Source organism: Oculina patagonica, chromosome 4 (assembly GCF_052425735.1).
Source record: "Oculina patagonica isolate OP01 chromosome 4, crgOcupat, whole genome shotgun sequence".
In the NCBI taxonomy this organism is placed as follows: Eukaryota; Metazoa; Cnidaria; class Anthozoa; order Scleractinia; family Oculinidae; genus Oculina; species Oculina patagonica.
Window position 1 is genome coordinate 51,087,751 of NC_135761.1, and position 23,159 is coordinate 51,110,909.

Sequence of the window (23,159 nt, forward strand, 5' to 3'; positions counted from 1 at the left end):
CACCTGCTTGATAGTTAAATGGTAATTCTCAGTGCGTTATCTATCCTTTGGCTTATTGAACTTAAGGATATTACTCGTACCGTAGTTGGTCAAAAAGGCATGCCCAAACACAAGGCTCTCTGTAATTGGCTAGATATTCTCAGTATGACACAACGACTTTCCTCACCGAGTCTAATTTTATAACTCATTAAAACAGCCACCTGAAAAGTCCAATACTCCTTATGTTTTCTGTGCCAGAATTTTTTTAAGTACATGCAAAAATTATGTAGTCCACATCGGTAGGTTATTATTTTAGTGCAATGGGCATTTTATCAACACTATTAACAAATGTATGAGAGGCGCCCTCGTTCAATAATTCTGTTAGCTTTCTGTAAAATGAAAAACAGGAAGACTCTATGGGGATCTGAATAAGATGCCGCCATTACAAATAGAGGGATAAAATACTCGTTATGAAGTACATGCAAATATGTTGCACAACTTTGTTTATACGCGAGCACGAAATTAGAATTCGCCTTGAAGACTTATAACGGAAACCGGATTAAGCTTAACCTCTTTTCTTTACCTTATTTGACACAAACTCTTGTAAAACACGTCACTGAGCTAACTCGGATGATAGTTAATACAACCATCATATTAAGACCCATAGAGGGGTATCAAAATTGTATTGCTATAATTTGACAGGCAAGTACCGAGCCCGAAAAAAGACCGGGGAAGGGTCAGGGTGTGTGGGTTGAATTCACTTACAAAGAAGGAAATTAAAGCAATAAAACGATTGCCTTTTAAATACAAACACGTATAATACTGAGGTAATTTAAACTGTACACCTCCTTTAATTAAAACATAGCGGGACGGAGGCTTAAAGCGGCAAGCAATTGATGCTTTTAAAGTTCACATAAAAATAAACCGTAAATAATTTCCGATAGACCGGTAACGACCAGTTTCCTTATTCTCGACGATGCCCTGTAGAATGGCGTGATTGATAGGCATTATTTTTTTCAGTGGTAGGCATTATTTTTTTTCAGTGGTAAGTTATTCGCTTATCTTTAAAAAACAGAAGGAAAACATCAATGATGTACCTTATTTGGTGCAGGCATCTGTTGTTCTCACGCAATACAAACAGAAGCAGGAAGTGTCTTTTATTCAAATTAGACAGGAATAGCTTTCACAAGGCAGGTGGTTTTCAGATAGATTTACACAAAATGTTAAAACGCACACACGACTCTACATTTTAGTTGTGGAAGAAGCTTGTCTGAGCTATGATCAAATAATTTGAAAATCCCCCTCGCAGCCTACGCAATCTTTCTATACCTAGAACATGTGCTTCATCTTACATTGTCAGTTTTGGTACTCTACGTTTAGGGACGAAAAGAGCATAAGAGATAGTCTGCTAGGTGTCCTTTTTTTTTTTTTGCTTTTTCGCCCGTTTGACTAACTAAAAAGTAACTGGTTGTGGTGTACATAAGAGTAGTCAAAATGTCCTTCCTTTTTTCGCTTAATTTTTGAAATAATTTGTTTTCAAAATATATTCAACTGCCAGAAGCACTCCCGTATTTTTCTTTTACTCAGATTTTATTATAGAGTTTGAAAATGCAAAAAAAAAATTAAAAAAAAAACGTTTGTCCAATTTATTATTTAGTGAGCCCCATGTTGCATGTTGTATGCTAGAAGCGTGCTGGCGTATCCGTCCATTCCTTTTCATAAAACAAAAGCCCGCTGTGAAGCCAAAATAAATTAAAATGCTAATACAAGAAAATGGCTTTTTTCCTTAAAAAAATGAAAAAAATATATATTTGTTTTAAAGTAGCCGTCAACGTTTGAACATGAATAAGAAAAAGTCCACAAGTTTTAGTTGTGCGGCTTAAAACGGTTTGAGGAAAATGTTGTCAAAACGTTACTGTTTCTCGTTTGCAAAGAATTAAATGCTCGCATATCAGGTATATTAAGGGTTTCCCCGGGTTCTCAGGTTTTCTTCCCTCCACAAAAAAACCAACACTGCAAATTCCAATTCGATCTTGAATGCACGTACACGTCTTAACGAGCTCCTGAGCTCTTCTGTGTAACGTGGGTAGATAAATTACATTTTTTTTACAAACGCCTGAAATTTTTATCTTTTCAGTGAAGCATAAGAATTACTTCACCATAAGCTAAGGAAAAAAACGTTTTTATCAGCATTTAATTATGTTGTTAAATTGGTAGCTATCATAAATACGTTAATAAATGATAATTGCTACACTATAAATCCTTACCACTGAAAAATAACGCATTGGCTCTGGTGGTATTCGTACCCACTCCCCTCGAGGTTTATGTCCACCGCACTATTTTTTGAGCTACAAAGTCAAGCCAGGATGGGAACAGCGCGCGAGTCAATCCAATTTGATCTTACATGCGTACAAGATATTACTGTAGCAAACAAGTCTGATATGTATTTACATGTAAGGAACAAATAAACAAGGATAACAGTGGTTCGATACTGTAATAAGGTATAAGGTATAAGGTAAGGTATAAGGTATTTTATTTAAAGTCGACACGTGGGGAGTGGTTGCCCAATCTCCCGAGCCAGGGGCTCATGTAAGAAACGCACGACTATTTACAATAAAATTAACTATAACTATTCTTGGGCAAACCATTTAAATTATAATTGCCAAAATCGTGGTTTTTAATTTGTAACTCAGATGGTAAGGCAATGGACATGTAACCCAAAGGTCGTGGTTCGAATTCCAACTGAGCTACTAAGTGTTTTTTTGTGGTCAGGATTTACAGTGCAGTAGTTATCAATTGATTTGCCTTTGATTCTAATGTAGGGTCGAAACACTGTCATCCTTGTTAATTTGTATATTCCATTGAAATTCACATGTCAGACATGTTTGTTTTCGGAACATCCTGCACACATGTAAAAACATATGCGATTCACTTACGCACCCATTCTCGTCCCAGAGTCCACGATCCTTCTGGTATGCGCCAGGGATCGAGACCTCTGGCCGGCTCCAACACCGGAAGTCCGCGAGTCACGGACTCATCAACAAATCTGATTGGCTGAAATTAAAATACAAAATGAGTACCCTGCGCATGCTCACAAATCGGGACTGGCCAGAGGTCTCGATCCCGGTAAGTACGTAGTGTAGTCATCATATAGTGGTTTGACTAAATTCTATATAGGGATATTAATAGAGGGGATACATAGCCCTACATAGCCCTACATAGCCGTACATAGCCGTACATAGCCGTAGATAGCCGTACATAGCCGTACATAGCCCTACATAGCCGTACATAGCCCTACATAGCCCTACATAGCCCTACATAGCCGTACATAGCCCTACATAGCCCTACATAGCCCTACATAGCCCTACATAGCCCTACATAGTCCTAGATAGCCCTACATATCCCTACATAGCCGTACATAGCCGTACATAGCCGTACATAGCCGTACATAGCCGTACATAGCCCTACATAGCCCTACATAGCCCTACTAGCCCTACATAGCCCTACATAGCCCTACATAGCCGTACCTAGCCCTACATAGCCGTACGTAGTCCTACATAGCCCTACATAGCCCTACATAGCCCTACATAGCCCTACATAGCCCTACATAGCCCTACATAGTCCTACATAGCCCTACATATCCCTACATAGCCGTACATAGCCGTACATAGCCGTACATAGCCGTACATAGCCGTACATAGCCGTACATAGCCGTACATAGCCGTACATAGCCCTACATAGCCCTACATAGTCCTACATAGCCGTACATAGCCCTACATAGCCCTACATAGCCCTACATAGCCCTACATAGCCCTACATAGCCCTACATAGCCCTACCTAGCCGTACATAGCCGTACATAGCCGTACATAGCCCTACCTAGTCCTACATAGCCCTACATAGCCCTACATATCCCTACATAGCCCTACATAGCCCTACATAGCCCTACATAGCCGTACATAGCCGTACATAGCCGTAGATAGCCGTACATAGCCGTACATAGCCCTACCTAGTCCTACATAGCCCTACATAGCCCTACATATCCCTACATAGCCCTACATAGCCGTACATAGCCCTACATAGCCGTACATAGTCCTACATAGCCCTACATAGCCCTACATAGCCCTACATAGCCCTACATAGCCCTACATAGCCCTACATAGCCCTACATAGCCCTACATAGCCCTACAGAGCCCTACATAGCCGTACATAGCCCTATATAGCCCTACATAGCCCTACATAGCCGTACATAGCCCTACATAGCCGTACATAGCCCTTCATAGCCCTACATAGCCCTACATAGCCCTAAATAGCCCTACATAGCCCGACATAGCCGTACATAGCCGTACATAGCCGTACATAGCCGTACATAGCCGTACATAGCCCTACATAGCCCTACATAGCCCTACATAGCCCTACATAGCCCTACATAGCCCTACATAGCCCTACATAGCCCGACATAGCTCTACATAGCCGTACATAGTCGTACATAGCCGTACATAGCCGTACATAGCCGCACATAGCCCTACATAGCCCTACATAGCCCTACATAGCCCTACATAGCCCTACATAGCCCTACATAGCCCTACATAGCCCTACATAGCCCTACATAGCCGTACCTAGCCGTACATAGCCCTACATAGCCCTACAGAGCCCTACATAGCCGTACATAGCCCTATATAGCCCTACATAGCCCTACATAGCCGTACATAGCCCTACATAGCCCTACATAGCCCTACATAGCCCTACATAGCCCTACATAGCCCTACATAGCTGTACATAGTCCTACATAGCCCTACATAGCCCTACATAGCCCTACATAGCCCTACAGAGCCCTACATAGCCCTACATAGTCCTACATAGCCCTACATAGCCCTACATAGCCGTACATAGCCCTACATAGCCGTACATAGCCCTACATAGCCCTACATAGCCCTACATAGCCCTACATAGCCCTACATAGCCGTACATAGCCGTACATAGCCCTACATAGCCGTACATAGTCCTACATAGCCCTACATAGCCCTACGTAGCCCTACATAGCCCTACATAGCCCTACATAGTCCTACATAGTCCTACATAGCCGTACATAGCCCTACATAGCCCTACATAGCCCTACATAGCCCTACATAGCCCTACATAGCCGTACATAGCCCTACATAGCCGTACATAGTCCTACATAGCCCTACATAGCCCTACGTAGCCCTACATAGCCCTACATAGCCCTACATAGTCCTACATAGTCCTACATAGCCGTACATAGCCGTACATAGCCCTACATAGCCGTACATAGCCGTACATAGCTGTACATAGCCGTACATAGCCGTACATAGCCGTACATAGCCCTACATAGCCGTACCTAGCCCTACATAGCCGTACGTAGTCCTACATAGCCCTACATAGCCCTACATAGCCGTACATAGCCCTACATAGCCCTACATAGCCCTACATAGCCCTACATAGCCCTACATAGTCCTAGATAGCCCTACATATCCCTACATAGCCGTACATAGCCGTACATAGCCGTACATAGCCGTACATAGCCGTACATAGCCCTACATAGCCCTACATAGCCCTACTAGCCCTACATAGCCCTACATAGCCCTACATAGCCGTACCTAGCCCTACATAGCCGTACGTAGTCCTACATAGCCCTACATAGCCCTACATAGCCGTACATAGCCCTACATAGCCCTACATAGCCCTACATAGCCCTACATAGCCCTACATAGTCCTACATAGCCCTACATATCCCTACATAGCCGTACATAGCCGTACATAGCCGTACATAGCCGTACATAGCCGTACATAGCCGTACATAGCCGTACATAGCCGTACATAGCCCTACATAGCCCTACATAGTCCTACATAGCCGTACATAGCCCTACATAGCCCTACATAGCCCTACATAGCCCTACATAGCCCTACATAGCCCTACATAGCCCTACCTAGCCGTACATAGCCGTACATAGCCGTACATAGCCCTACCTAGTCCTACATAGTCCTACATAGCCGTACATAGCCCTACATAGCCCTACATAGCCCTACATAGCCCTACATAGCCCTACATAGCCCTACATAGCCCTACCTAGCCGTACATAGCCGTACATAGCCGTACATAGCCCTACCTAGTCCTACATAGTCCTACATAGCCCTACATATCCCTACATAGCCGTACATAGCCGTACATAGCCGTACATAGCCGTACATAGCCGTACATAGCCGTAAATAGCCGTACATAGCCGTACATAGCCGTACATAGCCGTACATAGCCCTACATAGCCCTACATAGTCCTACATAGCCGTACATAGCCCTACATAGCCGTACATAGCCCTACATAGCCCTACATAGCCCTACATAGCCCTACATAGCCCTACCTAGCCGTACATAGCCCTACATAGCCCTACATAGCCCTACATAGCCCTACATAGCCCTACATAGCCGTACATAGCCGTACATAGCCCTACATAGCCCTACATAGCCCTACATAGCCCTACATAGCCCTACATAGCCCTACATAGCCCTACATAGCCCTACATAGCCGTACCTAGCCGTACATAGCCCTACATAGCCCTACAGAGCCCTACCTAGCCGTACATAGCCCTACATAGCCCTACATAGCCCTACATAGCCCTACATAGCCCTACATAGCCCTACATAGCCGTACATAGCCGTACATAGCCCTACATAGTCCTACATAGCCCTACATAGCCCTACATAGCCCTACATAGCCCTACATAGTCCTACATAGCCCTACATAGCCCTACATATCCCTACATAGTCCTACATAGTCCTACATAGCCCTACATAGCCCTACATAGCCGTACATAGCCGTACATAGCCGTAAATAGCCGTACATAGCCGTACATAGCCGTACATAGCCGTACATAGCCCTACATAGCCCTACATAGTCCTACATAGCCGTACATAGCCCTACATAGCCCTACATAGCCCTACATAGCCCTACATAGCCCTACATAGCCCTAATAATAATAATAATAACTTTATTTAACGAGGGTAAAAACACTTTACAGTTAAAAACTGAAAAACTAGTGGCCCTCATTATATTATACAATTAAAATGACTAAAAAAAAAGTACTAAAATAGAGTTTAACTTAAGAAATAGAGAAATGGTCGAGACCTACGTGAGATTCCTTAAGGTAATTTACATAATTTTTTTTTAAAAGCTTAACATTCTGACTAGATCTAATGTTAATAGGGAGCTTATTCCACTCTTTCACTGCCGTGACTGCAAAAGTCTTTCCTCCCTCGGTTTCAAGCCCTACATAGCCCTACATAGCCCTACATAGCCGTACATAGCCCTACATAGCCCTACATAGCCCTACATAGCCGTACATAGCCGTACATAGCCGTACATAGCCGTACATAGTCCTACATAGCCCTACATAGCCCTACATAGCCCTACATAGCCCTACATAGCCGTACATAGTCCTACATAGCCCTACATAGCCCTACATAGCCCTACATAGCCGTACATAGCCCTACATAGCCCTACATAGCCCTACATAGCCCTACATAGCCGTACATAGCCCTACATAGTCCTACATAGCCCTACATAGCCCTACATAGCCCTACATAGCCCTACATAGCCCTACATAGCCCTACATAGTCCTACATAGCCCTACATAGCCCTACATAGCCCTACATAGCCGTACATAGCCGTACATAGCCCTACATAGCCGTACATAGCCGTACATAGCCCTATATGCTATTACACCCTAATAATATCAACAGGGGTAATGGAACTGAAATTCCTGAAGCATGGATGCCCACGATCAAGAAACACAACAACAGGAGAACTGTACGACAGCGGACCGCTGAGGGAACAACAGGACACAGAAACTGCGAGGATCGAAATGCACCAATCACAGCTTTGGAAAACCAACCAATCACAGCGCGGCAGCGTGCTTTATAAGTTCACGCACAACCAGTCGACCTTATCGTCTGATGAAGACTAGCAATGTGCAGTCGAAACGTCGCGATCTCCATCACACGTGACTACGTCGTGAGACAAACGAAAAATACTTTATTATTGTACTCTACCACGATGAATAACCACAGCATTTTTTACGATAGAAACACACATTGTTACAAACGCCAGCCCGTGTTTTCTAAATTTCTCTAGTTTTCTCAAATGAACGGATTGTTTATGCACGGTGTAAAAACGGTATTGGCTTGTCGTATGCTTTATAATTAATTTTATATTAATACAGGCGCAAAAACAATTTTCTTTTTTATACTCTGGTAAACAGCAGGTTTATTTTTAACCGATTAGAGCTTGCACAATGTTCGACCTGTATAAAAATCTGTAATAGTTTTTTTTTTTTTTTTTTTTTAATTTCACAGATGGAGTCTATTAGCACGGATCTCTGGAAGACCGTCAATTGATTAAAGTGATACCGTGGATATATAAAGCTTTCTATTCCATTTCTATTCTAGAATCTGCAAAATGTGCGTTTTCGTTCCAGCGGGTACAGGTGTGGTTAACAAAAATCCTCTCTTTTAAGGACCTTCACTCTAGAGCGTCAAATTTCAATTTTTAACAAGTCTTCCCCCTCCTCTGATTCCAAAGATGGTATAATACCACGACAATTAACGGACAGGAAAACAATTATCTCGTGTTAACTGTATGTTGTGTACTTATCCCCACATTTACCTTTCGTTACTTTTTCGGAAAAGACGTGTTCTTAAACAGAAATTTTAAATACTTTTGCTGATTTTTGATTTGAAATACCCCCCTTCCTTATAAAATCTACCGGTAAGTAGTTGTCCAATACCAGTTAAGAGGGAGCACTGGATGTAGTAAGTAGCGAAAAGGAAAGGACACTGGGGAGGTGTCAATATCGCGGCAAATGTTTATTTACGAACTCATTGACTATACGTATTTTACCAGATACAAATGACTTGACTACACACTTTGATGACTTACGTGATTACATGTTAATATATGTAAGCGCATGCTTACCATTACTTTAGTTTTGTGCTTGTGCTTGTCAGAATCATTTATTGCATATTAAAGAAACCCATAGGATATTTTCTAAACTACAAAATTACTGTGTTAAACTTGACTTTGTACTATAAACAAGGAACACGAACAGAGTAGCTGATAAAGAGCTCCAACACGTAAGAACTCAGTTCGCATATATAAACTAAGAGGCTAAAAATGGCGTGACTAAGTATTAACAATATTTTAAGAAACTTAAGTCCATTACAGGCTTTTACAAAGAGAACGGGTTCAAAATACGTAGCTCGAAAGTTCCTCAGCCGTTGCTTGCGTTTTCACGCAACACTTTCACGTGACGACCGTTATAACAGCTATGAGACGATCCACGTGGGTCAAGACGAACTACTTGCAACATTTCTTCACGATGTTCGAAGTTTAATTTGTTTACGTTTACTGAGATTTATTCTTGACAATAATCTCGTACAATGGGTCTAACCAATCAGAGAAAGTGTACATGTATCGTATTTCAGCCAATTTATAGATGCAACAGAACAAATCGTCTACCTGCTTTGTCCTGATGATTGGTTTGATAAATGAGTTGCGATATTTTCTCGAACTGGAGGTTATAAGTCATTATTAAATTCTCAACCTCGGATATTGCATTTCTAGCTTTCTGATTGGTTCACTGAATCCCGGTTATCAGCTCGTATACCTATGTTTGACCTTATATGGGAAATGAGTGCGGCAAGTGCCGCTCAGCGTAAAATTTTTCTGCGGGAAGCGACAGTTCCATCAGAAAAATGGTTGAAAACAGCAAATTTGGCGAGCTTTATGAACAAGTAATAATCAGCGGTGCCTAAAAAAACCACAGAAATGCCACAGTAAAATTAACTACGCAAAACAAGGATATTGATGCGAAAAGTTTAATTAATAATACTTGTATAAAACGCACAACAAGAGCGAGTGAATAAAGTAGAAAAGCAGTAAATAATTTACGAAAGAACGGCAAACTAACACAGCTTCATTCATTGTACGTCATAAACTTAGGCTCAGCACTTCTATAAAGTTTGTTACCTTTTAATCTTGGTCTTGTCCTTTTATACTTCAATACACCTGTTCCACTTAGAGCTCAATTTTGCCTCAAACACTATAGCAGTCTTGATGACAGCCGTGGAGCCGTAAATCACAAGTACAATGTAAACACTTGCTTCGTTCTACTTGCAAAAGACGTGTAGTTTCCCTTGTGTGTTTCATTCAACTCAAGAAGTGAACACGACGCCACAAATTTTCCCGCGTCCTCATACTATCACTTCGTTTATATCAAACTGAAATGTCCAGTCGATTTAAACTCAATGAAGAATTTAATAAAACAATTATTCTATTCGCCCTTGTTGGATACGAGTCGTTATAGCCAACTCGGCGCTTCGCGCCTCGTTGGCTATCTACCACCTCGTATCCAACGCGGGCTCATAGAATAATTGTTAAACATCGCGTTACATGATACATTTGGACCAAGCGTGCTTGCAGCACAGGAAAATATTGCATGGAATATAAAGCATCATGGTGAAAGCTTTGTTGAACAAGAACATCGAGAAGCTTGAGAAGCTTAAAATCGGGCGCTTTGCCTTGAAAGGCAGGGTTCAGTACAGCAGAAACCACGAAGCAGTTACTTAAGTAGCACTCAGTCCGACTGTGTTTGTGTAAGTCACAGGGCTTGCATGAGCTGTATTAGTGTGCATAATATAATATCTAGAACGTTGTCGAGATTGCATTATTACTTAATGACATGATGGTTTCAATTTATAAATGTATCTCACACAATACAAATAAACGATTGAAGTAGACGACTAGACAATGTAAAGTTTTAAGACTTAGCAAAGTGCAGTGTATTGGTAATACTGTAAGGTGCGGTTTCACCTGAAGGTCGTGTGCTTTTCGGTATTTTCCAGGCATTGCACTTTGATGGGACAGTACTACAACTGTTTACCGGGGAACTACTATTGTCAAGAAAATGATCACAACTTGTTGATGAATGATTGAACATTTGTTTCATACCATTACTGTAATAGCAATTGATGAAGGCTTTTAGTCCTGAACCAAAGTATAAGGACTGGGAAATACTGAAACCCATTATCAGCCACCTTAAACGGAAATATCTTGTTGGTGTTTCAAGGAATCCAAGGAAACTTCACTCATCCCATGTATCTATGTATTGTGGTATTTTGTAATTTTTTGAGTGATTTTTGGGGATGTTTGGCAGGTGATAGTTTTTTTAAAAGAATTAGTAAAATTTAGACAACTAAGAAATATTGAAAAAATTTAATGTGAATTTAACATTGGAATTTGAAGTTAGAAATTGGCAGACGGACACCAAACAGTCCCGTGACATCCTGGAGTGTTTTTGCATGGGGGTCAACTGTGTGATGATGTTTCCATTTTTTCTTCAAACCCCACTGATAAAGAACTGTTGTTGGTGTTATGTTGGTGTTATCACATGTCAAGCCTTTAACAAGGTATGAAAGAACACAAGGATTTAAATTATTCTGGTGCTCAATTGTTGCGTAACTAAAATTAATGTTACTCAAATTCCTGATGGATTCTGTCTTAAACTGTTACGAGCTTAGTATTTCCAAATTATTGCATGTCAATGTAAGGCAAGACAAGACATGCCTTGGTGCTTATGTAATTCTCTTAAAAACACATAAGATATTGACTATAATTTTGTCTGTGCTATGGCAATTCACAGTGGGGTGGTCTTGATGTGTCTTTAACTTGTAGACTGGACTGGACTAGTAAAACGCGGACTAGTAAAACGCGGACTTGTAAAACGCCTCTAGACACTTCGAATTCCTTGGCCACAATCATCTTACGGCTCTCTTCAATACATAATGTCTCAAAAAACAGTAACCTCAGAAAGAAGTCAGAAGCAAATAAGGTCGAAAGACCGAATTTGAACATATAACGGCAAATGTTCTAATGTCACGAACGTAGGAGTCGTGTAGGCCCGTCACCTTTATTTACCACATATTGCCCCCAAATTAAAACAGTACCCTCAGAAAGAAGTCAGAAGCAAATAAGGTCAAAAGACCGAATTTAAACATTTAACGGCAAATATTCTAATGTCACGAACGTAGGAGTCGTGTAGGCCCGTCACCTTTATTTACGATTGACTGTTGATTTCTGGACGGGCCCCGTTTTACCTCGTGCGAGCAATACAAACGACTGCACTCAACAGACGTCAAGTGGTGGAAAGAAAGAAACATATGCACACAACTCATGGCATCAATCCCGTTGTTTTAGTAGGGGTTTGCAGAACGAACATGTGCTATACTGCAAAAACATCTCCACGCTAAAACAGACCATAGAGTGCTCAAAAAAGCTAGAAATATGCCGTCGAAGAAACACACAAGAGCTTCAAACACAAATTATTTCGCTCGCTAAACCGTTTAGTTTTATCCGATTTACAAGCGCTTGTTTTACAAGTCCGCGTTCTACAAGTCCGTGCTTAACAAGCCCTCGTTTTACAAGTCCGCGTTTTACAAGTCCGCGTTTTACTAGTCCTCGTTTTACAAGTCCGCGTTTTACTAGTCCACGTTTTACTAGTCCGCCTTTTACAAGTCCGCGTTTTACCTGAGTCCGCGTTTTACTAGTCCGCGTTTTACAAGTCCGCGTTTTACTAGTCCGCGTTATACTAGTCCGCGTTTTACAAGTCCGCGTTTTACTAGTCTGCGTTTTACTAGTCCAGTCCAGTCCTCGAAATACAGTATGCCAAAACTCCCCGCCCTCTAAAGATAAGTCCTTGACGGTTCTTGTCGTTTTTCGGTGCCTATTCATCTTCGGCATCTTTCTCATCCACCTCTCGTTCTGTCCTGTGTCTGTCATCACACGAAAGAAAAGCTGATTCTCAAAAAATCTGCCACAAAAGGAAATTGACAAAAACAATATGAAAACCATATATCGAAAGTTTCTTATTCTAAAATTTTATCATACGTCCTAATTCAGAGCTACAAAGAAGTTCCTCCTTTTGAGTTATTGATACTGTTCTTACAGTACCTCTTTCCACTAGCGAAATTTTACAAAATTCCTCCGCGGCGAAAAGGTAGCGCGAATCCAGAACAGACTCCAATCGAGAGTGGGTTAATTCTAGACTACTATTAATTAACTATTACAACATTCATTTTTAAAATAGTTTCCCAAGCCGACTAAGCTAACTAAACGTCGAGTGTATCTTTCAGTAAACAAAACATGCCGTTATGACGCCGGAAATCCAGCTCACGCATACTATACCCCGTGACTCACGCAAACCTCCGACTTACGTGCTACTACAGTCATTCCTTTCTAAACATTTTTTTTTTTTGACCACCACCGTACCTTTCTACCCAAAAAACTCATGAAACCGCCCGGTTTTAACCTGTTTTAACCTTTCAAAAATTAGAGCGTTCGAAACTAAATAAGATCCGTAATCACAAACAACATACAGCCGTTTACCAGCACTCTTTAAAACTCCTGAAACCCTTCAAAATCAGGCAAAATAAATCTTTGAAATAACCTTTATCAATGTTTCTTATTTTTTATTCAGTTCTATAAAATGCCTTTCATACACTACTGTCAAACAAAAATTTCAATTTCCTCAAAGTTTCAAGACAAATTTCGTGCACAATGTAATTTGATTAAGCCAATATTATCACGTCTAAAAATACTTCAAGCAATTCAGTGAAAACCCGTTTTTTTTTTCGTATCAACGAAAACCACTTTCGAATAATCAATACATGAAAATAACAATAAGATCAAAAGGAAGAAAGGAACCTTTCTAATTATTTGAAGACTTTCAAAGCCGTGATATTATGCATCCAATCCGCGATAAAATTTAATTACAACAAAATCCAAGTTCTCATTTTGAATTCCATTTTTTTCAGTTGATACCTTTATCCAACTTGTGAAAAATTCCATTCAAGTTCCTATTAATACTGTACATACCCAATGTTTTGCTCAGGTCTTCAGAAGCGTCTTACTAACCAAATCTAAAATAATTCCAAAACATGCTGTACAAACATTCTACTCTTTGTGACAAACGACTTGACGACCAATTGTTCAGAAATGAAAATCGACACAGTTCTTGCTAAATAAAAAAAAGTTTTACGGCGGAGTCAGGCTCAAAAAATATACCGCAAGATCACACCCCCATTCATAGTCAGAAACCAGCAAACCATCTAGTTTGCTAAAAAAAAAAAACACTGCGTGACATCAATGACGTTACCTTTTTCATTTACAAAAATAACTTTAACTTGTCAAAGTAAGTGCAATTGTACAGTATGGGGCCCAGTTCTCGGCCACTTTGTGTTTAACGCGTTTTCTCACACTCCAGTTGAATCAAAAGAAAAAGGTATTTCCTTCAAACGATAGACTGATTCGTGTGCTTTAAGTATCTTGAGTTTGATCGTTCAATTCGATATAGAAAGCTCACACGTCGAGTTTACGCGGAGGTAGGTGAATTTGCATTCCCGAAAAATTTGTTTGTTTACGGCTCCTTAAAATTCATGGATGTAGTTAAACTCGTATTTTATCCAAAAGCCCCCACCATACGAGCTAATTTTTGGCATGTGAAACGTAGAATAATTCAGCTTTCTGCTTTAGTTAACTTTTCGTTGAACCGTTGTATTTTTTGGTCTTAATTTACTTCGAAATTTTTTCTTGCGACGTTTGCGTATTTGCCAGTTCTCGGCCACCCTGCTCGCTATCACAGCTTAGCGCTTGGTTTTTAATATAATTTCATCTGCTGCTGCCAGAATGAAAGAAATAAATGTTTTAAGAATAAAGTTCAATCTTATCTCTAAGTTTTGAGCTGACTCTTGTCTTGTCTATTATTTCTACAACACCTAAATCTTTCAAGACCTTTTCACTGCAATAAACCATCTAAATGCACGGGTCACACAATGCGGTTTTGCCAGAACCTGCACATAGGCAACTAGGCGCGTTAAAATCCTTCTTTTCTAAAGTAAAACAAAGCATCGTAAAAATAATTTGGGATCGATATAGTATAAATAGGTTTACAGAGTGATTTTATGACTGTGAAAATTAATTGAGCATTTTTTTTACAGATAATTACGCACAAGCTTTTTAGTGGCCGAGAACTGGGCCCACAAATGGAGCTTTTATTTTTATTATTGCTCGGGCAAATTAATTTTTGACCGGTCGATAGCTTTACACCAAAAAGCTGAATAATGTAGCTAGCTCTGGGAGAAATTTCAAGTTCCTGCGGTTCTTCTGAGGTAAGAAATACAAGTTTACGTCAAAAGTGGCCGAGAACTGGGCCCACAAATGGAGCTTTTATTTTTATTATTGCTCGGGCAAATTAATTTTTGACCGGTCGATAGCTTTACACCAAAAAGCTGAATAATGTAGCTAGCTCTGGGAGAAATTTCAAGTTCCTGCGGTTCTTCTGAGGTAAGAAATACAAGTTTACGTCAAAAGTGGCCGAGAACTGGGCCCCATACTGTACTTTGCACCGTAAGCTTTTTTCTCTGTCCTTCCGCCGAAGCAAAAAAACACAACCTGATTACACATTAACCCAAAAGTCGACCAAGTGTGCCTGCAACGATTTTCTGTCAAAACTAAAATGAAAACCATTGCGGTATGCGTCACCCGTAGCGGTTTTGTAGCAACCCCGAGCTATCCCCGTCTTTTTGGCCGCGCCAGGAGACTACGCTCTAGGACGACCAAAGGGTAAACCTTAAATCGGCCACGCCCGATTAATTATGAATTTTAACTTATCAACCAGATTGCGAGGTTGGTGCGCTGAAATGAAATTGCATTTCGAAAAACGTCTATAATCCATGTCGCAAGAGTTCAAGTCGGTTAGTTAATCAAACACTGTACATATATTATATCTTCATTTCCTGTTTTTTAAACACAAAAAGACAACTTTGTGACATTTTTACCCACTTTATTCTCATGTAGTTTGTTCCCGCTTGTAACAGACACTTTACAAACTATTTGTGCAAAGCCATGCTGGCAACCAATAAGCAGAAAACTAATTTGTAGTCTATTTACTTGTTTTAAAACTAAAATTGGTCAACAGCATAGGCGATCCCATTTACTGGCTGTCATGCGGGAAGGGCAGGACAATCACTCTTTAGTGAATTCCAATAGCAGTGGCGTGATAGCCATACTTGGTCCAGCGGTCACTGGAGGTGTAGCAGCCACAGCCTCCAAAATGCAGCTCGGTCAAGAAGAAGAACTTGTTTGGCATCATGCGATCAGGATGTGTGATGGGAATGCCCTTGGAGCGCCAGTTCACCGCGACACCACTGCTTTCATAAACTAGGTTGGAACCATGGTAACTGCTCGGGGTCTGGAGGTTATGGTTTGGCACGAACGCAAAAAGGCTGTTGGGATTTTTGTCGCAATTTCTAAACTGGATTGTGTGGCCGTTGGATTTGAAGCCTTGGTAGTTGTTATTCTGTGCGGCTGATGAAGGAATGATCCCAAAGAAGATGTAATCTTTCATGAAGTGGTTCTGTGGTGTAGTGTAGCCAGTGAAGCTGTTGACCAAAACTCCAAAATCAGTGTTGGCGAAGGACGGATGGGGCTGGATCAGAGTGTAAGACTCACTGCGATCGACTTTTTTCTGCAGCTTAAGCAGAACGTTCTTCTTGTCCTTGAAAAGGGCGTCGACAATCTGCTGAGCATCTGATCTTCTGGTGAGACTGCGAGGAAGGAAGGTGAAGCCACCCCCACCTATTGCCATCTCACAGTACACCTCAATGGGTTCAGCGTTTGGCAACGGTCGGATCTTGTACACGTCACTCACAGCGCCAGGTGCATTATCTTGAATTTCCTGGCAGCTGCTGTAAACTGGAAACAAAAATATATACTATAAATAGATTTACAAGGCGGTTATTTGAAGGATATAGAATAAGCACAATAGTCTCCATTTGGCTTAAGAAATGTGTAAGGTAATTTGTCCTTGAACGTTATGTGTTCTTCGAGCTTTTTCTTGGGATAATGTCTGCGAACAGATTTTCGCGCATATTTTATTTTCTGCTGTTATTAATTTGGTATTTAGCATTCGGCAGGAAAATTTGTATAATCTATTTCTCTTATTTGTCGCTCACATCTTATGTCAGAATGGAAAGATGTCGTAGTTTGTTTCCGCCGGCTATGATGGCAACGCTCGATGAAAGTGCCTATGAAACGATTTTTTGTATTGATACACAGCTTATTAAAACAGCTCAAAGTACGCCAGTTAAGTTGAAAAGTGGCTCCTATTTTTTGGGGAGATTGGAGCTAATTGAAAATTGACGAAGAAAGGGGTAAATTATTTTTAATTGTCAAAATTGCCTAAAAGTATTTTGTTAGGTGGCCATTTTAGTTTTGGTTTTGTTATACAGAGGTCGGACAGCGACGAGCATGTGATTTTATCTCTTTCTCGGTGTCTGAACATAGCAAGGGTCAATTTGATGAGTTTCTTAACCAATTGACGTCATAGGCTTGGGGACACGCGCCAAATGGAGCCACTTTTTTTGCGTGACGATCAAAACTTCAGGACTAAGAAAAACCTTTTTGATTCTTTTTTAACACTTAAAACCTTTTATTTTGATATCTTACATAGCAAATCCTCCATGCTTCAAAAATAAAACATTTCGTGGGCACCTGAATGTGTTTTGTGCTTCATTCTTATGGTCCAACAGAACAGAGTATAAAAATAAAAGTCTATGTTATGTTAAAAGTCTATGCTAAACTGTCCGGCACAGTTTTGAAAAAGAGTCGGTGTAGACTGCAAGGAAAACATAAGGTATCAAAACAGATTGTGTTAAATTACCTGGTTTGGAGTCCATCTTTTCTTGCAACTCACCGAGCTTTTCGTTAAGCTCTTTCACCTTCGAGCAAACTGAAATGTAATTGAAAGCAATGTTTAGTATTTACCTTTTGTAGACCGTGTTTTTTTGGCCCTTCACGACCGGTGATGTTGGGGGGAGTGGAAAAGTCAGATTGCGCTCTCTTTCCCCTCCGTAACTGGAAGAGGTTTGCAGGTACAAAGAAAAACATGGAAAGTGCATAGAACGACCAGAAAATGTTTCCCTTGAGATCGCAAAAAAGACACGGTGACGTCATATGACACTGGAATTACGTCGTGATTTCCCAATAATCACCATCTTGGATTTTTCATGACATCAGACGACTACCAAAACTTACTCGAAATTAATCAAAAGTAATAAAAAAGAATGCTTAAAGCCAGCTTTTTAAATGTAAAAGTTACGCCAAGAAAGTTATTTTCTTCAATAAAAAAAAAACAGAAAATGAAGAGAAGTAAATATACAGAATTTGATTAACCAACCAACTCGAACTCTTGAAATATGTATAATAGAAGTTTTTCGAAATGCAATTTCATTTCAGGTTAAACGTCGTCTGAAAGAGTTACATGTTCTATCGAATCCATCTCCTGCTCTTGTAATAGAAAAAAAAATTCATTTCATTTGCCATGCTTATGCTTCAATCAACTATCAAATCCACGGGGAACTGTTCAAGACATAGAGTATAAGCTACCTTAGAAAGTATGAAGAGCAGTTGTGTGGAACTAAATCTATCTTTGAAAATTTAAGACAAACGGCTTGAGAGCGGTGGAGTTATTACCTTCGCATTCTTCTAATGCTTTCATCTTTTGTTCCAACATTTTTAACCTTTTTCTTCTCCCAGCAACGGCCGGTTTGGCCTCTTCCATCAAAACGAGCAACACCAGACAAGTGACAAGAACAAGCTTTGGATAAGAAGCCATCTCTGTGAAATTAAGAAAACGTTGTTATACGCAGCTAGTGAGACGCTGTTTTCTATTGGACGATATCACGTGACTCTCTTAGAGCCACACTAGTCTGTCTCAAACGTGATCAAGTCGTGTGCTTGATAAGGAACTATTTTTAGCTAAATTTGCATAGGTAGCGTTCAATTCCAAAATTTTGGGCTTGCAGCCTGGTTTGTTAAATTCTAAACAGAACTTGAAAAATTAAGCTCTCTACAGAGGAAAGCTAAGAAATATACAAAGAACCTCAAAGTCGCGAAATCCTGTGCCGATTACTGCACGCCCCGGCATCATGTCAGAATGAAGATTCCACAACCGGTCCTGGCTAAATTTGCTGTTAAGGACGAATTATTTTATGTGGCATGTGTTACATGTGTTTATTTTCTGGAAACGTTGAAAATGTCAGACTGTTTTTAATAAATTATCTCTTTTTCTTGAATAATGGTAGTAGTTTGGTTGGGTTGTTTTCGTCCTTTTGTTTGCGAAGGACTATCATTTGCATGCGGCATAGAACATAAACGAGCGTGCCTTCATAGGCTTATTTAATGCATGATCTCATGAATAAAGGGGGAAGAATCTCATTAACGTGTGGAGGAATATATTAAGTGAGAGATGTCACAATGACGTCACAGCATATTGTCTTGTCCCATGAGTAAAATGCGGTGGATTTAATCAACCGATGGTTGATGTCATGTCGTATGTTCTATTTTGTGGCAATCACGGTTGGTATAAATAGCTTGATGGTTTTTTTTTTTGGCATCGTTGGTTTCTATCCACGGTTTGCTTTTTCGCTGGAGTCTTTCTGTAAAGAGATTTTGTGCGTAGTGCGCGTAGAGTGCGTAAGCGGGTCGTACGCGGGGTTCGGATGGGGAATCCGGGCGTCATGTCCAATACACCCGCACTGACACGAGTAAAATTATTTCGTACGGATCGTCATGCGTGCAATCAGCCAATCAAATTAAAGGATTTAGGATTCCCTACCGGCGAGATGCTTGGGATAAATATAAATCGCGATAATAATACTAAAAACCACCACACCAAAATGTTTTAAGAAGTGCGGGCTTAATCATATCAAAAAACTAAGTAATACTAAGAAAGAGGCATTACAGTGATCCCTCTCGATTGATTTGTTTGCGCCAGAAAATATGCAGCTTGTATTCAAAAATCATGCCCAATGATCATTTGGATTTTACATCGTCATGTAATTTGTTTGCTAGAACGTTCTATTCTATCTTTGTGCATAAATTGAGATAAACAAGCGCTTTGTAGTTAAAAGGGTGCACCTTATGTACTCAAAAGAACACACTTCTTGCAAAGTTCCTGCAACATTCTTAGTTTACCAATAAATGAAAGCAAAATATTTAACCATGTTTTTAGAGTATTTGCCCATTATACTGAGATCATTCAATTTTCTCTACCCCTGGTCTCTACTTGGTCTCTACCTACCTTAGATATTCATGAAATAAATGTTTCGATTTTTTTTTACAGATGGCAATTCACTCAAACTCAAACCTTCAAAGAAACATATTTGAAAATTTCGCAACGTCTCAAATTTAATCCTAGCTGACTTTCTGTGGTACGCATACAACCTAATAAAAAAGGACGTGAGTAAAAGTATTATTGGAGATAGAATATGCTGAAAATGTCTTTCTTTGCAATTGAAATGTCGAGTTAGTTTATTGATTGTATTGAAATGATCAGTCTAATTTATGGTTTATGACCAAATAAGTCTTAATTTATCATTTTTGATGCTGACTCAGAAGAGATAGATGATTGATTGATTCGAAATGGCCACATTTGATTGATGGTTTATGACAAATAAGTCTTAATCCATCATTTTTTTGACACTGATTTAGACGGGTCAGATGATTGATTGCATCGCAATAGTCACATCTGATGTATGGTTTATGACTAATAAGTCTTAATTCATCATTTCTTGACACCGATTTAGACGAGTGAGATGATTGATTGCATCAAAATAGTGACATCTGATTTGTGGTTTATGACTAATTATTCTCAAATTATCAGTTTTGACGTCGATTAAGACGAGTAAGGTGATTGATTGCATCGAAATGGTCACATCTAATTTATGGCTGATGACTATTAAAATAGGTCTTAATTTATCATTTTGACGCCAATTCAGACAACTTAGATGATTGGTTGGTTCAAAATGGTTACTGAAATGAGATGGAGGACTCGTGATTTTCGCCCTATTTTTCATCTTTTGCGTATGCAGGATTTGAAAGCGCTTGTCGTCTTATAAATGACCTACCCATTAGCAAGTACATAAGAAAATGTATTTTTTTGCAAGTAAATGTGAATCATCATTTTATATTTCTATAACTTACAATATAGTAAGGGAGGCCATTATTGTGATAACATCGTTTTTTAATAAAACGTTTTGTAGCATTTTCGTAAGTGTAACTTTGATAATTTGAAATTATAACCAATCCTACCCTCGTCTTTTATTCCGAAATTAGAAACACGAGTGATCTGAATAATTATCGACCTGATTTTTGCCATGCGGGGGCTGTGAATAAGAGTGAGGCCTCGAGTTTCCAACGTAAAATGTCAGAGAAGTCACACAAGTGAAAACAAAATTGGGATCCAAAAATAGCATTAATTTTCCCTTCTTTATTAGACAATTTTTTTTGCAATTATCTAATTTTTGCGTTTGGGTTTGATAATGCGTGCTTAGAGTGCACGCAGTTCTGGAGTATGCGATAAAGTTAAAACCCGCGAGTAAGAACCAAGATTTTTCCAGGTTAGTCTAAACAGATTCTTACATAATTGGTCGTTAACAAAAATTTAGGCTATTTAGGTTCTTAACAGGTTCTTATTTTCTGAGAAAAAAACTAACATTGTTGCTAATAGAACTTTTAGTGATATTCGGCCTATTATTTGTATAAAATTTGCATACCACTCAAGTGTTTATTTAAAAATGAAGCACAAAATCATTCAGAACATAACATTGTATACATGTACAGTAAAGCCTTGTCCAAACTTATTTTCCCAAAAGTAAACATTTTTAATCAATTTTAGAAAATAAGAACCTGTAATTTGCAAATTTTAGCCTAACATGGTCTTAAAAGTTAGGTTCTTACTCGCAGGTTTTTACTGTATTGGCGTTGTAAGTCTTTAAAAATTCTTCAGTTCTTTTCTTCTGTGGATTCAGTTTAACGGCTACAACAGCGATTGCTTTCACAAGAACTCCAAAAGCGGCCTGAATTTAGTTTGATAAGCGACAACTACACGTGCAAGTTTTTGAACATTATTTACTTAAAAAACAAACATAGTTGGTTTGAGCGTATGTTACTGTTTGTTCAATGTATTGAACATTAGAACGATATTTGCATAGGCTCTTTCAGCACCGAATGACGAAGACGCTCTGCACCGAGGAAACAGAGTATTCGTGTGCTTTACTGTAGGAGTGTGGGCAGGTCATTAAGATATTCCACTTGATGAAAGAGTGGGGCAGAATTGAGGCAGCACAAACAATACAATATCCGCCAAAATTTACCCTTCTTTTAAGGCGAAGGTTAGGCCGCACCCTGCGTGTCCTGGTTTGTTCCCGCGGTTCTCGCCTCTCGTTTGATTTGTTTGCGCCAGGAGACATGCACCGTTGTACTTAAAACTCATGTCGCGTGATTAATTATCTGGGTTAAACGCAGCAGCTGTACGTCGGTGAAATTTTTGCAAAAAAAAGTCTGTGAGCACAGAAGATTAAATGCGGGTGACTTAAGCATCAATTGTGGAGCAGATTTCATGTTGCGCTAAGGAGTACAAGGCTCTTATAGATCACGCAAGTACTGAGTTGGGAGGCGTTGCATCGCTTTATACGTAAAATGCAGCTTACCGTTAAATTCAATACGCTGCAGTCGAAGAGGCAGCAAACAAGTAGAGATGTAAAACGACTTGCCTTTCGAAGAATATAGAACTTATTGCATATATCGGGCAAGGGAACACAATAAACAGCAAATACAAAGATATGAATGAAACAGTTCGTCCAAAATCATGAGAAAGAGGAAAGTTCATGGTTCGTAATCGTCCCAATTTTGTTACGACTCTTTTTATAACGACTCTCGTTCTGCCGCACTTCTTATTTAGAATGTAATTTTGCACAAAGTTTTTTCCGGCATCGTGACCAAGAAATGTACCAACAAAATAAACACTTTTTATTTGCTAATTGCCGTAAGTACGGTAAATTCCAAAAGAGGTCTGCTGTGGAATCAAAGATGTTCAAAAATTAATAAAAGTAATGGTAACCGACCTTGTTTGTTGGCCTTTTTGTTAGTTTCTTCACTTTGCCTCACCAATAAGGGACTCTTCTTCTCAGGAGAACTTCCTTCTGGGCGCAGTTTGCTTTATGGCATCGTCACCTCGTTTTTAAAGACAAGTTTACCCCCTGCCTCCGTGGCTA

General features: G+C 39.8%; 1 protein-coding gene across 1 annotated transcript; it reads right to left on the reverse strand.

The window, feature by feature from the left end:
- Nucleotides 1-15,880: 15,880 nt before the first annotated feature.
- Nucleotides 15,881-23,075, reverse strand: LOC144648824 (uncharacterized). The gene is made up of 4 exons (XM_078508277.1): nt 23,010-23,075; nt 18,577-18,720; nt 17,765-17,833; nt 15,881-16,797 (listed from the first exon to the last, which is right to left on the reverse strand). Exons 2-4 carry the CDS (start codon nt 18,716-18,718, stop codon nt 16,076-16,078), a joined length of 933 nt encoding a protein of 310 aa, XP_078364403.1. The 5' UTR covers nt 18,719-18,720; nt 23,010-23,075; the 3' UTR covers nt 15,881-16,075.
- Nucleotides 23,076-23,159: the final 84 nt, after the last annotated feature.